This window comes from Pezoporus occidentalis, unplaced genomic scaffold (assembly GCF_034315485.1).
Source record: "Pezoporus occidentalis ecotype Australia unplaced genomic scaffold, CSIRO_AGI_Poc_V1 ctg310, whole genome shotgun sequence".
NCBI lineage: Eukaryota > Metazoa > Chordata > Aves > Psittaciformes > Psittacidae > Pezoporus > Pezoporus occidentalis.
In genome coordinates this window covers 391311-412892 of record NW_026915053.1, presented here as the reverse complement: position 1 = coordinate 412892, position 21582 = coordinate 391311, and the positions used below count along the sequence as shown (strand labels likewise).

General features: G+C 48.9%; 1 protein-coding gene across 2 annotated transcripts; it reads right to left on the bottom strand.

The window, feature by feature from the left end:
• Positions 1-4218: 4218 nt before the first annotated feature.
• MBD3 (methyl-CpG binding domain protein 3) lies at positions 4219-20422 on the bottom strand. Of its 2 annotated transcripts, XM_062628211.1 has the most exons (8): positions 20299-20422; positions 15952-16008; positions 13951-14110; positions 11213-11350; positions 9024-9114; positions 8553-8730; positions 7248-7445; positions 4219-5411 (listed from the first exon to the last, which is right to left on the bottom strand). In XM_062628211.1, the coding sequence occupies exons 1-7, from the start codon at positions 20310-20312 to the stop codon at positions 7253-7255; spliced, it is 831 nt and encodes a 276-aa protein (XP_062484195.1). In that variant the 5' UTR covers positions 20313-20422; the 3' UTR covers positions 4219-5411; positions 7248-7252. The 2 variants fall into 2 exon arrangements, with proteins under 2 accessions (XP_062484195.1, XP_062484196.1); XM_062628212.1 differs by lacking the exon at positions 15952-16008 and having other exon boundaries at positions 20299-20419.
• Between the last annotated feature and the right edge of the window lie 1160 nt (positions 20423-21582).

The following is a 21582-nucleotide window of genomic DNA, read 5'->3' as shown; positions in this document are numbered from 1 at the left end:
GTTCAAGGGAACAAAGTTGATCCTTGCTAATCTGAGAACAAATCCATGTTTTTAGCTCCCTGCATCCCGTGCAGGACAGCATTTTCAGTGCTGCAGAATGAGCACACCAGCTTCCCAGGGCTATCTGCACACTTATTTAAAGCAGGGAGCTAAAATATGCAACGCTGGGAACCACAACCAGCCAACAAAGGCAAAGCCTGTTAGGAAGCAGCTCCAGTGTCTGCAGCAATTCCTGTTCAGAGTGACAACAGCCAAGAAAATGCATTTTATTAGACAGGAGGTAAGTGGCATTACCCAAATAGCTGCATGGGCATCTGGGCTCTTGGGAGGTTCTTATGGACGTAATCCCAAAGAAATAGGATTGTCCGCCTGGAGAATTAATCCTGAAACACTTTTTCTTCATTAGACAAACATTCTCCCACCTGCTCCCCCTTTATAAACGTGTTATCCCACCTCCTGTTTGTGGAGCTGCTGGAGAGAGGCCAGAGGAGGCCATGGAGATGCTGCGAGGGCTGGAGCCAGGCTGAGAGAGCTGGGCTGGGGCAGCCTGGAGAAGAGAAGGCTCCTGAAGGGGAGACCTGAGAGCAGCTCCAGTGCCTGAAGGGGCTGCAGGGAACCTGGAGAGGGGCTTGGGACAAGGGATGTAGGGCCAGGCCAAGGGGAATGGCTTGAACCTGCCAGAGGGATAACACATTACTGACCAGGAAAAAATCTTATAAGGAAAAGCCGAGTGTGTAGGTTATCAGAGGCAGGTTATTAGAACCCAGGAACAGATCCAGACAGAACATAGCAAGAAATCCAGGTGCAGACAATAAGGCCACAATTCCTTTAAGTGCAAGACTTAGAATGTGAACTCCCAGGGCCTTTTTCCCTTTGCAATGGCTGCTCCAGGCTCCTAAGTGCTGCTGGGGAGCCTGAAGGAGCCATGGGGCTGGGACACTGCTCTCCTTCAGCAGAAGGAGCTACCAAAGGGTAAGTTGCTAAAATACATTCCCACATACAGAAGTGCTACAGAAGGCAGGCAGGCAAGAATATATTTCATAGAATCATAGAATAGTGAGGGTTGGAAAGGACCTTAAGATCATCCAGTTCCAACCCCCTGCCACGGGCAGGGAAACCTCACACTAGATCATGTCCTCCAATTGTTCTCAGCCTGGCTCCATGCAGGAGCTGCTCCAGCCCCTGAGCATCCTCATGGCCTCCTCTGCACCTGCTCCACCAGCTCCATGTCCTTGTGCTGAGGACACCAGCACTGCACCCAGTGCTGCCAATGGGGTCCCACGAGAGATCATAATGATCTTAAAAGAACAGTGAGAAGTTGATAAGCAGCAGCAAAGACAAAGCTAGACAGGGATGAATAAGTATTAGGTAAGGAAGTTTAAGGATAGAAGACTAGAAGTAATATCCAACTACAGAAATAAGCCTGAAAAGAAAGCCTCAGGTAAACAGCTTATCTGTTCTGAAGGATACAATCTTAAACCAAGGAGACTACTACTGTACAGCTACACAGCACACACTACAGAGAGAGAATGACCCTGTCAGCTCTGCAGAAGGTGCAGTGGCATCAGTGGATTGAAAGTCCTAAACTGTGTGGATGGAGCCTTGAGCTGTACAACTGGGTGCCTTCCATGGGACTGGAACTGGATGAGCTTTAAGGTCCCTTCCTACCCAAACCATTCTGTGATGCTGTGATGGAAACACACTTCTGATTTGGGAAGTTCATCTCAGCTAGCCTCCCTTCACATGGGAGGTAGGACACGAGTGCACACTTATCCATGAATTCTAACTTCAGAACTACTTTTGATGTAGCGTTAGTGCTAGAAAACAGTGAAACAACTCGCAGCCATGACACCAAAGCCTCCATACCTGGGGTTGTACATCCCATGTCCCCAGAGTCCAGCCATGTCACTCGAGACTCTTTTCCCTTCCTGATGTGCTCAGTTTACAGGCAAGAAAACTCCTCCCTTTTCTTGCTCAACAGCCAGTTCAGCAAGCCCAATCTCAGATGTGCATCAAGCTAACCTCTCCTGGGCAGAAGCACATACAGCAGCTCTGCAGCCCAAAGCCTATGCACTAATAACCATGCAAATTAACTGGTGCTACTGATTCCAACCAGAATTCAGTAAAAATCACACTGGTGACACAAACAGGGAGGCACTTACATTCCCTTAACCTTTCTAACTCTCCAAACTAAAAAGTAATTGAGCCATCTTAATGGATTAGCTCCAACATGCTGCACCAGATAAAGTCAGATCTCAATAACAAGGAGTCTGTTCTTTACAAAGTTTCCTGATATATTATGGCCAAAGAGGATTAATCTGTACTAACAGAACCATCCCCAGAGTTTAGCAGAAATAATGAAAATGGCTTACCAGTGCAAACTGTGCAGGACAAACCTAAGGCTATTTCATGTTGCAGCCTCCTATTACAGCCATTTACGATATTTGAGGGCAACAGAGAGGTGCCATTACCACCGATGGAAAGAATAAGCAGCTTCAAAAGCATTCCCTCACTAGTACTTCTCCAAGCAGATGGAACTTGACCTCAGACAGAATGATGCACAACACCACTGTTAATATCTGTAGGAATAAAAGGTAAGTTTTGCCCTAACTCCTTTCAATTACTTAAGTATGGTCTTTCCTAATAACCTCCTTCAGAAGACACACCTCAAGTAACAACTGCTTTCTCCATCCTGGGGACATATCCAATGACGTGCCCACCAGCCATGTCCATGGCAGCAGGCTGTGATAAGACAAACTAATCCAGTTGTTACTGCAGCAACAATAGAAAGACATCGGGAGAAAGACATCAGGTTCATTTAAAAGGAGTATTTTATTTACTTACCTGTCTCAAGAAGCAGGGGAAGTTATTTAAGTCTCTTTGGATGTGACAGGAGTCCTGAGCCCCTTTGAACAAGCAACTCCTCCGCATGAATGAGAACATAATAAACCTTTTAAAGGACTTAAGGAAAGAAAGAGAGCTGGATGGGGGAAGCAGAGGGGGGAAAACAAGAGCTGGCACACAGGTTGGCACCAATTTAAACTCCACGTTCAATGCAGCAGAGTATTGGTATCGACGTCTCAATCATCTGAGTTCGGGTGCTACATACGTTCACAATACATTCAGATTCAAATGGAAGTACATAAAGACATTACTAAACAAGTTTAGAAAAGGAAACAGTGTCAGAACAAGACTGCCACAGGCAGAAGAACACCTCTAGCCTGGGTTAGAAACTGCTAAGAGGTGAGACTCAAAGGATCGCCTCAGCCACTTGCCCATTAGACGGGACATCCTGGCAGCCTTTTAATGGGCGAGGACACAGGAGGACTCTGCAGGTTTCCCTTTGGATTCTCCTCTGCCAGGTCCCCAGATCTCGAGATCCAAACCTCAGAACAGAGCTCACAAGAAAAACGCACGAGCATCTCTGCTAAAGCGACTGAGAGGGGCAGAGCACAAACCCCGCGCGGAAGGGGCTTCATGCAGACTAGAAGCAGCTCCGCTTTGTGAGAAACATTTAATTCAACACAATGAGTTACAAGAGGAGAGAGATTTACAGGATAATAACCGTAACAGACTGTTCAAAAAGGAAAACAGTTCCCACTGCCTGCAGTACCAGGTGAAGTTCCCCGAAGCAGAGCAGCAGTGAAGCACGATTCAGTCTTGCAGTACTCCAAATGAGCGGTATCAAAGAAGTTTGTATTTTCAAATCTTTATGAAAAGAGTTAGTACAATAGCAATCACTTTGGCATGGGCTAGTCTTCAAGGAGCTTAAACCTATTCCAATCACTAAGCTGAGCTACTCCCAGAGGTCATTACTTTCCAGGCAATTCCCCTGGTCCCCTGCTATCGCTGCTAACCATTCTTACATGATAAAGGCTCTGGGAGCTACTTTCTTCCCCAAGTTTGGGGATACCAACAACTTGTACAATTGTTCAGTGGCACAACATTTAACCCACCACTTTATACCACACTGTCAGCTGAAATGTCCATGCATGAATCATGCAATGGATACCCCAAGACTAAAATAACTTTTGTAACCAGTCAACGCATTCTCCGAGCTATAAACTCGCATCTTTGTCCCTTCTCCCTATCCTCCCTCCCCAGATAAACCCATTTTTAGCCACAAGTTACCCCAATATGCTCACAGATGTACTAAAAGAGACTGAGGAATCAATCAAGGTACCCATGGTGAAGCCAAATACTTATAAACACATTAAGGCAGGTTTCACATCATTTCATTTTTGGACACAAAATGCTGGTCACTTCACTGCACATGCAAATAAGAAAGATTTAATACTTAATAAAAAGCTTTAAATTCGTTTTCAGATATCAATTATAGAAAAATCAACCTTTTTCCTTTCTTGTTTTAAAAGAGGTCAGAACATTACTGCACACAAAAGCAGATGTGTAGACACACCTATTGAAATGGATCCCCTTCCCTCTGCACACACAGGAACGGAGGTCGGGGTTCTTGGCACCAGAAAAGAAAGGAGGAAGTTTTCCTCACTGTCAGTCAGAAATGAGTCATTCTCCCATTCCAAGCTGAGAAGTTCCTTCTGACTGGACTTAAACCAAAGCAAAATACACCTCAGAGTGGGTATATTCATCTCCAAAACTCTATGCAGCTATGCCTGGACGTACACACAACTCCGTATCAAAAACGGGCACAGGAGTGCATTGAGTGTGATGCTGGAGCCAACTACAAAAACAACTGCCATTGATGTAAGACCAATTCCTCAAGTGTATCTTCCCCTACTAAACAAAACCTCGGCTGGAAGAGACACTGGCAGGTCATCTCCAAGACCACACGTCCAAGACCAATATGGTCTTGCGAGGAAAAGGAAGTTCAATGGCCTGAATTGACACATGGAATGACAATCCACAACACAAAATGACCTCCCTAAAGTCAGTTACAAACAGGTAGCCTACAGCAGAGTAGCCAAGGAGTGAAACAGCATCTCCTCTCACTTGTGTTAGAGAGCAAATGGTTTCTATGGGTCTTTGTTAAAGGTACTTGGATAGAAAAGCTTAAAAATTTATCACCTATCACTGACTGACCCACCAAAAAAAATCAAAATAATAAAAAAGAAAAAAAACCATAAAATTTGGTTCCTGGAATTTTACCTCCCACCATTTTATATTCCTTTATTCCCTCCCACTTTTGCATTCCTGATTACCCTACCCCTTCAGAAAAAGGAGGGGGAACGGAGTTTAGTCAAGTTCCATCTTCAAAACTACCCAGCAATCACTGAGCCATCAGCTTCTCAACGTCTCCTGATGTGGACATCAAAATGCTCCTTGGTACAGTTGGGTTGGTGGTGCAATGTACTCGGCAGACACCCTTGGCTTTGTAAATAGTTGTGCTGACCCTGCTGATAGGGTTTATACTGGGAATTCTTGCATGGAACTCCCTAGGAGGAAAAAAAACAACAAGAAGATCTTGTGAGTCAATGAGAACTTTTTGTATCTTTATAGCAAGTGAGCCCTTAAAAGCATAAAGGAGCATTGCCATAGCATATCCATTTCTTTATCTCCTGTTTTTCACCTTCAGCAGACAGTTTGTTCTGGCTCCTTGCTGTTGCCAGACCTTTGTAGTAGGAAGGAATGCAAGATACACACTGTCCAAATAAGCTACTGTTAGGGTGACGGTGAAACAGGAGAACAGAGAGAGCCCAGATACAGGACAGCGTCTCCCAAAGGCCAAACAGATTTCACATTACAATCAACCTTGCAGCCTGAAGGATTGCTTAACATAAATCACTTTCTGCTACCTGAAATACAGCTGCTGCTCCCTACAAAGGGGATTTTCCTTTCTTCCTTTTCCCCTTCCACATTCTTGACTCTGCCCTCATGGGCTCTGGAGGGTACATGACAAAGCACCCAGGGTATTAGCTATCCTAGTTCACTGACAGAACACTGCCTGGCTTTAGGCTAAAACTTAGTATGATCAGGACTTAAAATCAGTGAATTCTGTTTTCACCTCACTGATGATACATACAGTGCTCCTGGGGTTACAAAGAACACAGCAAGGAAAAACTGCTTCATAGCACGGTGCACTGACAGAGAATCCCAGCCTGGTTTGGGTTGGAAGGGACCTTAAAGTTCACCCAGTTCCAACCCCCTACCACAGGCAGGGACCCCTTCCACTGGAGCAGCTTGCTCCAAGCCCCTGTGTCCAACCTGGCCTTGAGCACTGCCAGGGATGGGGCAGCCACAGCTTCTCTGGGCACCCTGTGCCAGCGCCTCAGCACCCTCCCAGGGAAGAGCTTCTGCCTAAGAGCTCATCTCAATCCCCTCTCTATCAGCTGTCCTACCTAGTGCAACGTACAGGGGAACTTCTGTTGGTGTGTCTTGACCTGGCCTTACACATCTGCCTCTTTCTGCATTGCTACACGTGCACTATTCAGAGCTATTCTGGCTTACAAGACAATGAACCAAAATTTCTAGTTGCACCTTTAAAAGGTTCCATTGCACAAACAAAAGCCAGAGCTACGCCTGAAGACAAGAAGCAAGCCCTTTGTGATACTTTTAAGGGATGCATAATACAAAAGCATGTTTCAGTGTAACAGCAGCAACTGCAGGATTCACGATCTTACACTTCTCAGCTGTTTCCAGGTGTTGAAGGTGTATGCTTCCTCTTTTACTTTCAGTTTACCAGTTCTCACCACATAAGAAGTTTTTTTAGCCTCTTCCCTCTTTGGATGCTTGCCTTTGGTCAGCTTGCTTTTTCCTAACTTTCTACAACCACTCCTCAAAAACCTTCCACAAAGATGCTCCCTAATGCAGCCTGAATGAAAACAAGTCCTAAAAATGCAAAAGTGAGAGAAAAAGGCAGGCGAGGGGAGAGACAGACTCTGTCCTTTCTGCCCACCCTGCCCTCCTGCCTAACAAAGGAAGTAACACATAAACAGGGGGCAAATTGACATCACAAGGCAAATGTTTAGGAAACCAATCCATTTTCAAGGCAGAATCCTTCCAGTGCTTACATACACATCCTGGTTACGCATTCAGCACACCTGACGCAGGCAGAAGGCCCAGAACACCCCATGTGCACTCACCAGACATTACACACACATCGAAATACTTCATTTTGCTACCTGAAGGCATGACTACTACACCTTTAAAAGTGCATGCTAAAGAGCAAACATGTGTACATTTATACCAAATATATACCAAGATTCCTCCTGAAAGCATTTCTGCTCTCAGTGAAGTACAGTTTAAGGTAAGAAAGGATGCTGGCACATTACCTGGACTATACATTCTCCATCTCCTGGTCATGGTCCTGCTCCTCCTCCTCCTCTTCCTCTTCTCCTTCTTCCTCCCCTCCTTCTTTCTCTGAAGGAGCTTCCCCATCTCTTGCTATTTCTTCCACATGGGCAAGCATGTCAGCCATCAGGGCTTCCTCCAGCCTCTTTCGCACCTGCTGCACCAGTTCCTCTTGTTTCCTACCCCAAATGAAGGAACACTGACATCAATCCTCAAAGCTGCCTCCTTCCAGGGAAAGGAAGTCTAAATCCCTCATACATGAAGCTGGACAGACAAGACCATGTTTAATTCAGGCTGAAATCTGCATAACCTAGCAGCTGACTCAAGACTTCCAATTCCTAGTAGTAATATTAATTGAAACAAGAAGAAGTCAGCCTACCCTGCTCAGATTGCCAAAAATGAGACTGGAGAAGGTTAAGTTTCCAACCATTTCAATCTTTTCTTGTTCTTTTTCCTTGTGAGTCACAACCTTATATTTTACAGCTCCTTTTCTGTCAAAGTCATAGAGAAGGGAAGAAGTGATCGACAATCAGTGGCTCACAGGATTCACATTTCATCTCAGCCACAGGACATCATGACCAGACCATTTTTCCTGGTCATTCTTGTATAAATCAAGCACTACAATAAAGTCACCCTTTAATTCAAGATTTATCAGTCCAACAGTTAAAGGTCCTATCTTTAAACACTGTTAGTGTACGCACAGTAGGATGCTCTCAGGTTAGTCTCTTTGGTACATGCAGTCCTCCACTGAGCTTAAAGCTTAATTTGACCATTCTTGATTTAGTGATAGAATTCATTACTGAAAGCAAGCTACACCTAAGTAAACTGCATCCTTATTTGCTGCCACTGCAGCAGTTAAGCACTCTTATTTGGTCTTGTGCTGACACAGAGCAAGGTGAAGAGAATCCAATTGCAGTATTAAGGCTTTCTCTGACTCCTTCTTTGCTTAGAGGTGCCTTAATCAAGATTACTCCAATTGAGACACCTTCCTCAATAAAAGGATACATGTCTAAACAAATAAAAAACCTCAAACCTCAGAGGAACTGAGCATGGTCAAAATAAAGGCCTATAATTACATGCCTGTAGGAACCATCCTCGTGTGACAGTTTTTAACTCCTCTAACAAAGAGGCCTTCACATCCATTCAGCAAGCCACAGTGCTCCAGCAGACTTTAAAACTTGTCATTGGAAAAAACCTCACAAAAAAACACCCCCAAAACCCCAAACCCAAAGAAAAGGCACTGTTTCACCACAAGAAACCTTATTCCAAGACAGTTAGGTCTATACCTAATATCTTCATCTGTCACCATAAATGCTTTGCAAAGGGGCTGTGAGGTGTTTAGCCAGACTCCAGGATTCTTCTCTACAGCTGCAGACAGCTGGCCAGTGATGGGCATAGTGCTGGTGTGCAGAGCACTAGCTATGGCAGAGAGGAGGGTTTCATCAGTGCATCCGGGTCCAACCCCTGCAAAGGGGAGGGAAAGTGATAACCAACACTGCACAAGACAAAGAACAGCAAATCAGGACAAGGGGTGGTATTTAAATAGTAATGGCAAAGCAGGTACTGTCATTTAGCAAGCTAAGGAAACACACATCTCGGTCCTAAACACTTCTAACAGCACCTGTACAGCCCTCTCCAAGGCAGTTTAAACCAGCAGCACTGCTGAGTGCTGGGGAACAAGGTCAACCTCAATACCTTCACATCACCGCTGCCTGGTATCAAAATGCCACCCCTGGAGTGAAGGACAGACTGATTACCTTGTAAACCTTTTGGCAGGTCCATTGTTTTCACCAGCTCCTCTGCAATGTCAAAAGCATTCAGTCCACTTAATTTCTTCTCCCAGAAGAGCTGACATCAAAGAAAGCGTTTATTGGCACAGAGCAGAAATGGAATTGACAACTACACCAAGCAACTGCTTCCTATCAAGAGAGGGAAGAGCACTGCTGCAGACAATTCCCTATTGGATTTGCTATGGAAGGGGTCTGCCACAGGGAACAAGCCTCACTGCCAGTCCCACAACAACTCTCTGGCCTGGTGTAGTGCCTTGAGAGAGACTTTCTCTTCCTCCAGGAACTGTCAATATCTAAGTGCCACTGAGCTCACAGTACTTTTCCAATTACCAGCTCCCAAGGAGGGAAGGGGCAGTCAGAGCCAAAACCCAGAGGCTGGAGTTTCAAAGAGGTGAAGTTTAAGCCAGCACTGCTTTCCAATTCGGAAGAAACATCTGGAGCCTGCTGACCAGGGGTTAAAATGTACTGCAGTCCAGCCAAGCAGTTGAAAGCTGTAATTTAACAGGCTCTTAGATGTATCACGCAGAGAAAGATGCAAGCAAGAAAGAGCAAGTCTGCCCTATTCTATGCTATATAATAAATCAAACACATAAACCAGTGTGTGTGTGTCTGTGTGTGTATTACACATACAGTATATACATATTTACTTAATATAAACACACACACACACAAAAACCTCTAAAGGACTTTCTCAGAGAATAGATTCCAATGTTGTCCTGAAAAAGAGAAAGGATTACACAAGGAAAGCACAAGCAGAACCGAGGAAGCTGCATTACAACAAGTAGTAACATGAGGAGCAAAACTACACAGGTTAGACTATAACAGCTCTGGGCAATAGGGCTGATGTCTGCTAACAGATTGCATTCACATGTCCACCTGTACTCACAGATCAATCTCTTCCCCACCAGGGACACAAATCTCTTTTGCATATCAACATCTTATCTTGAACGTCCTCTTTTATTGGCTTAACAAGCCAAGGGGTTTATAGGAATAGCAGCAGCACTGAATACACATGCTCTGCTTCCTTAGGAAGCCATGCTAAAATCCCACCAACCTGTTCCAACAACAACCAACCCCAACCACCCAACTCTATTACAAACAGCATCTCTCTCACACTTGAGAAAGGTAAGGTTTAAGTCTGCAGAAAAGGTTTCCAACACAAGAGGACAGTAGCTTATGGGGTATTTTTAATACCCTGTACTGAAAACACTTCCCTTCTTGGAATGTTACCTTTTAATTCCACTAGACCTGCAAGAGTTTAAAATGATAACTGATACCAATGACAGCATCTGGACACACTAGTGAAGCTGAACATCTCATTTCCAAATGTTACAGAGATGGACTCAATATAGCAAAGGATTTGTAGGATCCCTGATGTGAACTCTGCTGGGGCTCTCCTGTCAGCTGCAGGTAATGAGAACGAAATGGGAATGCCTGCCAAAGGCTGCTTTGAACGGGTACATCTCATTTGACCAGCGCCCAAATTCAAAGCCACCCTTGTCCTAAGCACACTTTTTTACATCCTTTCACTAGATTAAATGAAGCTGAAAGATTTCCTTTCATTTTGGTGTATTCACTTGGTTGCAAACACACAGGATGGCAAGAAAACCACTTTGATTTTGTATTAATAATGGCATTCCAAGTGAATTTATGATCTTATGCATACAGGAGTTAGCTACTATACTAATGATACACACATCTGAGAAGAAGGCCCATGCGGGGGGTACAATCCCTTGTCCTACATCACAGACACCACATTGTCTGTGGTCTGTACAGGAAAAGGGATTTCTTGAAACACTGATTCTCATTCCAATGCAAGTGGCCTCTGAAATGGTTCCAAGGTCTGCCAAAATTTGGAGATAAGACTTCATTTCAGCATTAAAGGAAACGAAGGCTTAACTACAACAGAGCAAAGGTTGGGGTCTACTTACAGAACACAGTGCAGACAGCATATTAAATACAGATTGGAAATGGGTTTTGTTCTGATTTTAAAAGCTGCTAGCACTGTATTATTGTTCCTGAAACATCAGAGACCTCAAATCACCGCAGACTACGTGTTCAGCATCACCAAGTTAAAGTGATTTATTCCAGGCCCCTTTCAGCACCCAAACCAGGACTTAGTTCTGGAGAAGAAGCTGCTAAACCACAAGCCTTACCTGCCGGGGCTGGTCCACAGCTTTCTGAGGATCACTCTTCACCTTGTTGCTGGGATGGTTTGTGATCTTTGTGACAGGCTGTTTGAAGATGGAGGCGGTCTGTCTGACAGGCAGGGCTGTGTTCAAGTCAGGCTTGCCCTATAAATTTCAAGCAAAATGAAGGGAAAAGCCCACAAAAAGAAGGATTTTCAATTTGCTAAAATGCTGCTCCAGCCATGAGGTGTGCAGCAGGGAAAACAAGAGCTCATGGACTTTAAAACTGGCACGATCTCAAGCTATATGAGTTCAACTGCTAAAAACGTGTAACTGCACTCAAATCTTGCCTTAGACCTATAGAAATTAAAGTTCTCCACTCTTTCACATTCTATTTAACATCCCAGCATCTTCTCTAAAGCGGTGGTTACAAAGCAGATGTTGATTCCCTTTTTACAAGGAGTTCCATGGAAAAGATGAGGGGTGATGGGCTCAAGTTACTCCTAGAGAGATTCCGACTGGGCACAAGAGGAAAAAGCCTTTCACCACAAGAGCAGCCAGGCAGTGGAATCATCTCCCCAAGGAAGTCATGGACTCTCCAGCACTGGGCACTGTTAAGATTTGGCTGGACAGGGTGCTGGGATGTCTAGTCTAGGTCATGCCTGGCCTTGAAGGTTGGTCTGGATGACCCTTGAGGTCCCTTCCAACCTGGGATCCTGTGATGAGTTTATACCCATTGGTTTTGTACCCATCTGGACAGGATTTAGGAGTCAGAAGACCAAGCTTGCACTTTGACAAGCCACTAAACCAACAGATTTGGACATAATATTAAGAAGAAAAACTAAGTGGGGTTTCGAAACCCTTTTGTGAATTCAGAAACCATTCTAAACCACTCTGCTTCAACCCAGTTGTGGATGCCACTGAACAAACCAATACAGCTGAAACCTCGATCACTTTTTTTTACCTTCTTAACCAGACTCAGTTTCCAAACAGCGCCCATAACCATCAAATTTTCACCATCTGACTGCATTTTACATTAGTGAAAACACAGGAACACTGTTCCTCGCTCCAAGATCTAACATGCAAGTCTTGAAAATGGCTGCAGGACACACTTTGTTCTTGGGGATGCAGACACCGCGTCTGCTCAACATATTTATTCATGAGATGTAGAAGAGATGTATCCAGGCCAAATATAATTCTGAACCATCTGTGTGCTAATTCACTTAGAAGCCAATGACAACCACTGGTACATTGACTAGAAGGACTGGGCAGAATTTATAGCCTATGAGATGTGTGTGAGCTGCTGGTCTCCGCAGCAAGGCGTGCTATTGCCCAAGTGGCACCCCAGCACTGTAAATGCTCCAGTCACTCCGATGATGATGACTCTTGACTGGCTGACATACATAGAAAGCATTCTGCTCTTGCCCACAGTTCATGGTTAGGTGCACAGACACAAACTTTTGGGTTCTGAAAAGCTTTTGGTGTACAGTGAAGCTACCCAAGAATAACTTGACCCAGTCTATCCAAACCAGCACTTATACTGGTAGTCTTGACTAAACCTGCAGCAGAATTACCACGTGCCAAACACAGACTCTTGTTTTGCTCTCCAAACAGGCCTTGCCATCCTCTTGCCTCTTTAGCTTTTTGCCCCCCTCCTTAGATCAATTCCAAAGCCGAGATACCAGCATGGCCTATGACTGCTCTAAGGAGGGCCTCATCCTCTAAGGATGCCTCCTCATCCCTGCCGCCCCATGCCACTCTTCCCTCTTCCCCAAAACCAAATGGCAGAGCAGAGCAGAGCAGAGCTGCTGCACAGCCACAGGAGTCAGCTGGAGATCTGGGGCTCTGGGGAAGAGCGTGCTGGATCTTCTCCAGAGAGATCTCACACTCCAGGGTGAAGAGAGAAAGATGCCAGCCTTCTCTCCAGACCTTCTGTACAGGAGATTTAGGAGTACCACAGTATTCTTGCATGGCATCACCCTGGTGTCCTGGGTTCAGCAGCAGCAGTCATTTTTCTCCTTCTTAGTAGCTGGTGCAGTGCTGTGTTTTCAACTTCAGCCTGATAACAACGCTGATAACAACCCAATGGTTTTAGCTGTTGCTACGTAATGCTTACTCCAAGGACTTCTCAGTCTCATGCTCTGCCAGTGAGGAGGGGCACAGGAAGTCTGGACAAAGCAGAGACAGGATACCTGACCCAAATTAGCCAAAGGGGTATTCCATCCCACAGCATGTCATGCTCAGGAGAGAAACAGGGGGGAGTTACCCAGAAGGCCCAGATCACTGCTCAGGTGGTGAGCAATTGTAATTGTGCATCACTTGCGTTTACTGCTTTCTTTTCCTTTTCCCCTTTTGGTTTTATATCCTCTCCCCTTGTTATTCCTTCTCATTATTATTAGTGGTGGTAGCAGCAGGGGTTTTGTGTTATACCTTAGCTACTGAACTGCTCCTGTCTCAACCCATGGAATTTATATTCTTTCAATTCTCCTCCCCATCCCTCTGGGAGATGGGGGGGGGGAAGAAAGGGGGAAGTGAGCAAGTGGCTGCATGGTTTTGATTTACCGGCTGGACTTAAACCAGGACACCCGAAGGCTGAGTGAACTGCAGTATCTGTCCAGCTCCCCATAACAGAGATGTTCTCTCATACAACCCCAGCTCCACACATGAATTCCAAACCAGAACCACAGATATTGTTCTGAGAGGCAGCCTGGCCACTACGACAGCAGATGGAAAAGGGGAAACCTGCCATGGCATCACACTCTTACTTTGGCTTGGTTGGAACAGTCATAGCGCATCCTCTGCCTGTTCTTGTTCATTTTATTCATCAGCATTTTTCCTGTGCGGAAATCAAAGGTGCCCAGGTCCATGGAGCTGCCCAGGTAACGTGCCAGCTGCGGCTTGCTCCGGAACTTCTTACCACTTGGGCTGAGGAAACACAGGAGAGAAACATGAAGGGGAATGAAAACCCTCTGCACTTCACCCCCTCGCTCGCTGCGGCGCCGGACAGGCAAGTTTTATTCCATGTGCTGAACTGCTAGAATGAAGCTCACGTTTAACTCTACATGGATAGCCTTGCTTTCCTGTTAACTCCTCCTCAAGGTTACTGTGGAAGAGACTAAGTGCAGACCACGTTAAAACGGTTTTTGTACATAAAGAAGATCCAGACCAGGTATAAAGGAACATAGCATAATTCACACCACAACCAGTAGGGCAGATACAGGCACAGAGGTATATACCACTGCTGTCTCAAACAATAAATGCATTTTCAAGCAGGATTTCTTCTCCCAAGGGTGTTAGATATGACTGGGATCACAGTCATCTCCTTGGGCTCCTTCCCCCCACCCCTTCCCCCTTGAATAGCACAATCAGGTTTGATTACAAGGCTTTGGTACCATTTGGAAGACATCAGGATTGCACAGTAGTAAGGAGAAAGAAAAGCTAATTAGAGACAAGCTGCAAAATAAAGAATGACAAAGCTTAAGTGAGGCAAAGATAAAGGGCAAAACCTTGGCGAACTGTCCATTAACTGCAAAACTGAAGGGAGATTTCTTTTCAGACACCTGGTTTCACATGAAGGACTGCACTCTGGGAAGCAGGCACAGATTACTCCAGCTCCTTGCTGCATCCTGGTTGGTTTTCAGTAACACAACCTAACCTTCTGCACCACCCCAATAAGCACTGCTAGCTAAACACTCTTTATGCATAAGGCAAAAGTCACTGTGCTGTGACTATACAGACAATAAGCACAATGTAGCTCTCCCTAGGAAAGTGGTGGACTCCCCAAACACTGGGCACTTAAGATTTGGCTGGAGTCACAGAAAGCTCTGGGGAGATGTTATAACAACACCTAAAGGTGTTCCAGTACCTAAAGGGGCTGCAGGAAACCTAGAGAGGGGCTTGGGACAAGGGCCTGTAGGGACAGGCCAAAGGGAATGGCTTTAACCTGCCAGAGGGGAGATGGAGATGAGCTCTTAGGCAGAAGCTCTTCCCTGGGAGGGTGCTGAGGCGCTGGCACAGGGTGCCCAGAGAAGCTGTGGCTGCCCCATCCCTGGCAGTGTTCAAGGGCAGGTTGGACACAGGGGCTTGGAGCAAGCTGCTCTAGTGGAAGGGGTCCCTGCCCATGGCAGGGGTTGGAGCTGGAGGAGCTTTAAGGTCCCTTCCAACCCAAACTAGGCTGAGCTTCTATGGAATGCACAGTTAACCACATGGGGAAATAATCCATCTTTAGAGGGTAGGGGGAAGGGGAGGAAACACTTCATCACTGGATATTCCTCAGCTGGACCAGTTCACTGTGGAGCTGCACCAACACTCAGGCCAGCAGACAACAGAGAGAGGAGCAATCGCTGGACAGTAACAGAGCCTGGGTCCAGACTCAAATGTGAATCCACTTGAACAAATGTGAAAGGAGTTATATGCCTCAAGCCAGAAAGAGGAATAACCAGCTACAGCAGCTTTTAGGCTAGACCCATCACTGCTGTCAGTGAAGCCAAGAAGAGAAACTCCTGCTACATGAAGAATATGACACTGCTTCCTCTGCTAAGATCTGCAGCTCCAGTTTACGGTTTAGTGTCTAGTAATTGTTAAACCAATACATTACAATAAACGGTGCGTTCAAAAGCTCAGTGTAACTTCCAGAACAAGAACCAGACACACTCAGAGACAGGATTTGAAATGAACACAGCCCTTCAGCTTTTCTGTTTAGTGTGTGCTCTAGGAAGCTGGCAAAGGATCTGAAAAGATGCTCAAAATGTCTAAAATAAACCCACCTGAAGTGACTCAGAGTCCTGTCTCTTCCTGGGGAAGCTTGGCCCAAAGGAAAAGCACTGAAATGTTCAGAAGAAAAACTTTTATTGTGATTATGGCTTGAATAAAAGGCAATACCATACCCCAAGCTCCTCTGGAACAACAGCAGGGCAGGGAACAAAGCTACAACCCAAAGCCATCAGTGAACCCCAAGAGAAAGGAAGTGGTTGGAGGGCTCTGGAGCTCCTGGGGTACCTCCGGCAGGAGCATGCTTGGGGGGACACAGCCATAGAGGGCATCACGGACACCTGAGATGGTCAAAGTCAGGCTGGGGAAAGGAGTGGGGAGCAGCCAAAGAGCCCCCAAAGGTGAGCAGTGGCACTGCCTGCTGCACATCACGACGCACAGGACCAGCAAACCAGCATTTATGAACATGCTTGTGTGTCCTTTAAATGTCATAAATCCATCGGGTTTATCTCCTTCCACTCCAGAGCAAAAGCTCTGCTTTGCACTTCTGGGTTCATGCACAAAGACTCTGAAGAGACCCAGAAGAGCTCCAAAGCTGTAAACCCCAACCTCTTCCAAACCCCACCACTGGCACCGATACCGTGAGCACACTGCGCTTGGCTCCTGCGTTCAGGTCTTTCCCACTTCACCCTGCTAGGAGGAGCAAGGCAACTGCAAAGCTGCACACACTTTTCCATGCTCCTAGCACCAACAAAAGGGACCCAAAGAAGCCCAAGGAGAAGCACGACCAAACGCAAGCTTCCCCTCCCTTGTTATCCAGACTTTATGGGGGCTCAGATGAAGCTGAATGCGTGGCGGCCTCTTGCCAGGTGCCTGCTGCTCTCCATGTGCAGCTCACCCTTTGTTTCCTGCTTGAAAGTCTTAAGGAGCCCAGGCCCTCTCCCCTCCTCCCTCATTACACAAAGTCTCCTCCCCTCCACTCTCCCCATTTCGCCTACAGAGGATCTGCACAACTTAGAAAGCAAGAGACAAAAGGCAACACAAACCCACTCTGAACAAACCCAGACATCGCCTGCCTGCTAAAGAAATGGAGACAGGGATAGAAAGGGTGATGAAGAACACGCGCCCAAAGCCTCACTGCCTCGGTGGATGGGTGACAAACAGAATGTAGACCGTTTCTTCCCCACTCTGTTTCAGTTGTGATCCCTCTTTCGTGCTGCTGGGAGCCTCGCAGCCTCCCTCCACTGCACTTCTCTCCCCAGGTCTGCTCCAGGCAAAGCCGGGCACCCCAACACTGTTTCCTTGGGAGAGATGTGATCCCTGGGACACCACATGCACTGTCAGTGCCCTCCCTCGCAGCATCTTCCCGTTATCCCTGGCTGCATCTGCATCACGTCCTACCCCACACCCCAGCAACTTACTACATGATCTTTGGGGTCCCTTCTAACCTAAACCATCCTATGAACTTGGCTATCCCAGGGCAGGCTAGCACATACAGCTGCCATCCACGCACAGAAAAAGCACTGGTGTGAACAAGCAGAACCAGGTGAGTTCTCCAGCTGTGACAACCCAGCCCACATCTGCACAGCAGCATCTCCCCATCCCTCCATTAATCACAGAATCAACCTGGCTGGAAAAGAGCTTTAAGAGCATCCAGTCCAAACATCCCCATCAGTGCCAAGGCCACCGCTGCCCCATGGCACTGAGGCCTCGTCTCCATAGGGTGTGAGGACTTGCAGGGATGGTGCCTGCAGCCCTGCCCTGGGCAGCCTGTTCCAATGCCTGAGCACCCTCTGGGGCAGGAATTGTTCCTCAGCTCCATCTAAACCTCCCAAACGTGCGCCCGTGGCTCCGCACAGAGCAGCCTTGGGGAACTGAGCTGGCCACTGCCACCACCCTCATCCCAAGCGATGCTCACGGAGGCCCTGCACTTAAGGGGTTGTTTTGTTCAGGGCTTGGAGCTCTGACCACACACACACACAAAAACCCAACCCAAAAGCCCCCAACAGAACAAAACACAAAGAATTTGGACACACACAAAAATCCCTCAAACTTCCAGGCCCCTAAAGAAGCACCCAAGCAGCAATCCCAGAGCAGGAATGAGCCCAGACCTCACCAGCCCTGTTCATAAGGCTCATCTCAACCACCACTGCAGCTCCCCTGGGGAAGCTGGGGGTCAATCATCACAACCTACAAAAAGCAAGGGAGGGCTCAGTAAAAGCACTCTCCTCCACAGTTAGAAACATCCCTGGGGGTGAAGGGGTGTTAAAAACCTCTTCAGCTTTCTACAGAGGTGCTGGGGAGGTAAGAAAGTCACAACACAATAAGCTTCACCCAAGAGAGCTGGTTAAGCCTTCCAGAACAGCCGTGTCAATGGCTCCTGGGAGCAGAGATCCCGAACTTCTCAGACACTTGGTCAGCAGAAAAAACGCAGTGAATCCTCCTTCCCCCAGGTGAGGACACGGAGTTTGAAGGAGCCTTTGTCACCAAAACGCTCTCAAAGCCCACATAAACCCTCCTGGGTTTGCCAACCCTTCAGCCCCAGGCAGACAGGGGCACGCACTCCAGTTAAAAGCATTTCTGCACTGGTGAGCAGGAGGTTCCAGCACTGATTCTACGAGCCCAAACATCTGCCAAAACAATGGTTTGGCAAAGCAGGAACTGCCACCCGAGCACCGCGGCTCTGCCTTAACCCTCAGCGCTGGTGACTGCACGCAGGAGCACTTCAAACCACGCGTGCAATTCCCCACACACACTTACTGCACCCGCACAGCCAAACCATGCAGACTGGACATGGAAACTGCAGAGGGGTTCAGGAACTGCCACACGCGTGCTGCCCACTCTGAAAAATACAAACTGCAAGAGCAACCAAAAAGGAACTCAGCAGGGATCCCTGTCCACACTGGAATAAAGGCAAGATCCGTAACTTCGGAATGAAAAAATGCTCCTTATCCGCTCCCCCCTCTTTTTTATGGTCAGCTCTGAACCCACAACCTTACAACTTTATGGATATGGAGCGAGTCCAGAGGAGGCCAGGGAGATGCTGTGAGGGCTGGAGCAGCTCTGCTCTGGAGCCAGGCTGAGAGAGCTGGGCTGGGGCAGCCTGGAGAAGAGAAGGCTCCTGAAGGGGAGACCTGAGAGCAGCTCCAGTGCCTGAAGGTGCTACAGGAAACGTGGAGAGGGGCTTGGGACAAGGGCCTGTAGGGACAGGCCAAGGGGAATGGCTTTAACCTGCCCGAGGGGAGACTGAGATGAGCTCTTAGGCAGAAGCTCTTCCCTGGGAGGGTGCTGAGGCGCTGGCACAGGGTGCCCAGAGAAGCTGTGGCTGCCCCATCCCTGGCAGTGTTCAAGGCCAGGTTGGACACAGGGGCTTGGAGCAAGCTGCTCCAGTGGAAGGGGTCCCTGCCCATGGCAGGGGCTGGAGCTGGAGGAGCTTTAAGGTCCCTTCCAACCCAACCCATTCCATTCTATTCCACATTCTTGGATAACCCAGGGACCTTTCCAGCGCTGTTGTGTCTCCAGCAGCTGATCGAGGTCTTTCCTCCTCCCAAGCTGCAGCGGTGAAGCTGCACCTCCAGCCTCCCGCTCTCGAGGCTGGCATTCAGTGCTCACCCCGGGCACAGGAAGCTATGCCCAGAACCACGCTCTAAGGAATGAAACCCACACGTGCAGCTGACCGCACACATTCACACCTGGATCAATCCTGCTCCCTCTGCCAGCCCCACGCTTCACACTTCGGCTCACGGGTGCACTGAGGCTGCCTCTCCCGTGTGCAGGATGGGTGCATACACCCACCTACAGCCATGAGACACACGCTGATGTTAATGAAATCCTCCTGGCAGAGCCAGCTCCGCAGCCATGCTCCCCTTTAGCAGCGATACCCAGAGGAGCCGGCATCCCTGCGCTCCCATCTGTAGCATCAGGCACTGCCAGGCAAATGCGCCCTGCTCCATCCTCCCCCAGATTCACGGCATGGCTTGGGGTGGAAGGGACCTTAAAGCTCATCCAGTGCCACGGGCAGGGACCCCTTCCACTGGAGCAGCTCCGAGCCCCTGTGTCCACCCTGGCCTTGAGCAGTGCCAGGGATGGGGCAGCCGCGGCTCCTCCGAGCACCCTGCGCCCGGCTCACTCCTTCACCTGCACACGCACAGCAGCAGCCGAGCCCCGAGGAGGCTCCAACCGCTCCCGGCCTCACGGAGCCCGCTCTGGCCCCACCGAGCACAAACCGCGCCGGAGGCACGAGGGGGGCTCCACCGCCCGCCCCACAGCGCCCCCCGCGCCGCGGCCACCGACGCGATGGCGGCACCGACCCCCCCCCCCCCATTCACCACCCGCTCCTCCCCGAGCCTCCACCGCGCTCCCCTCCGGGACCGACCCCTCCGGGCCCGCCCGAGCGCTCCCACCTCTTCCGTTCCATCGCGGCCCGGGCCCGCTCCCGCCGGCTCTTCCGGCCGCCGCGCTCTCCTCCCGCCGACGGCTGTTCCGCGCTCGCACCGTTCCCTCCCTCCCCGTCCCCTCGGGCTCGGCTCGGCTCGGTTCGGTTCTATTCGGTTCTATTCGGCTCTACCCGGCCCGCTCCCGCCGGGCCCCAGCACCGCTCCGAGCCCTCCGCCTCCTCCTCCGCCGCCGCCGCCGCCGCCTCCACGCTCCGCTCCGCCCGCCCCCGCGGCCCCGTGCCCGCCCCTCCCGTCGCCGCTTATCGCTGCCGCCGGATCCCTCCGCAAGGATATAGTCCCTCCCCGCCGCCCCGCTTGGCGGGAACCGCGCTTATCCGGTGTCTCCCCCGCCGCAGCTCTCCCGGGGACACAACGGAGCGGGAGCGGCACCGGCGCCATCCCCGAACCCAGACCCGGCCGGGAGGAACCCGTGCAGGGAGAGGGGAAACTTGGCTGTGGAGGGAGCAGCTCCAGTGCCTGAAGGGGCTGCAGGGAACCTGGAGAGGGGCTTGGGACAAGGGCCTGTAGGGACAGGCCAAGGGGAATGGCTTGAACCTGCCAGAGGGGAGACTGAGCTGAGCTCTTAGGCAGAAGCTCTTCCCTGGGAGGGTGCTGAGGCGCTGGCACAGGGTGCCCAGAGAAGCTGTGGCTGCCCCATCCCTGGCAGTGCTCAAGGCCAGGTTGGACACAGGGGCTTGGAGCAAGCTGCTCCAGTGGAAGGGGTCCCTGCCCGTGGTATTGGATGAGCTTTAAGGTCCCTTCCAACTCAACCCAGGCTGGGGTTCTCTGATCTTTGATTTCCAAGGCTCTGTGCACTTGCCTCCCACTGTCCCCTCCAGTGGAACTCACCAGGATCTGAAGTTTCTTCTCCTCTGTTGCGTCCTTGTCTTTTCACTGATTAGTTCATGTAATGGATGTGACATTTGGTGGGCTCATTCTGAACAATAATCAACTGCTAGAAAAGAGGCAATGCCAGGATACTGCAAACCAGAGGGATCACTGATCACACCTGAACAGTAATTATTTGAGCAGAAATTTGCCCAAGAATCATAGAATGATTTGGGTTGGGAGCTGCTCTCAGGTCTCCCCTTCAGGAGCCTTCTCTTCTCCAGGCTGCCCCAGCCCAGCTCTCAGCCTGGCTCCAGAGCAGAGCTGCTCCAGCCCTCACAGCATCTCCATGGACTCCTCTGGCCTCTCTCCATCACCTCCACGTCCCTCTTGAGCTGCTGCCCCAGAGCTGGATCAGGGCTG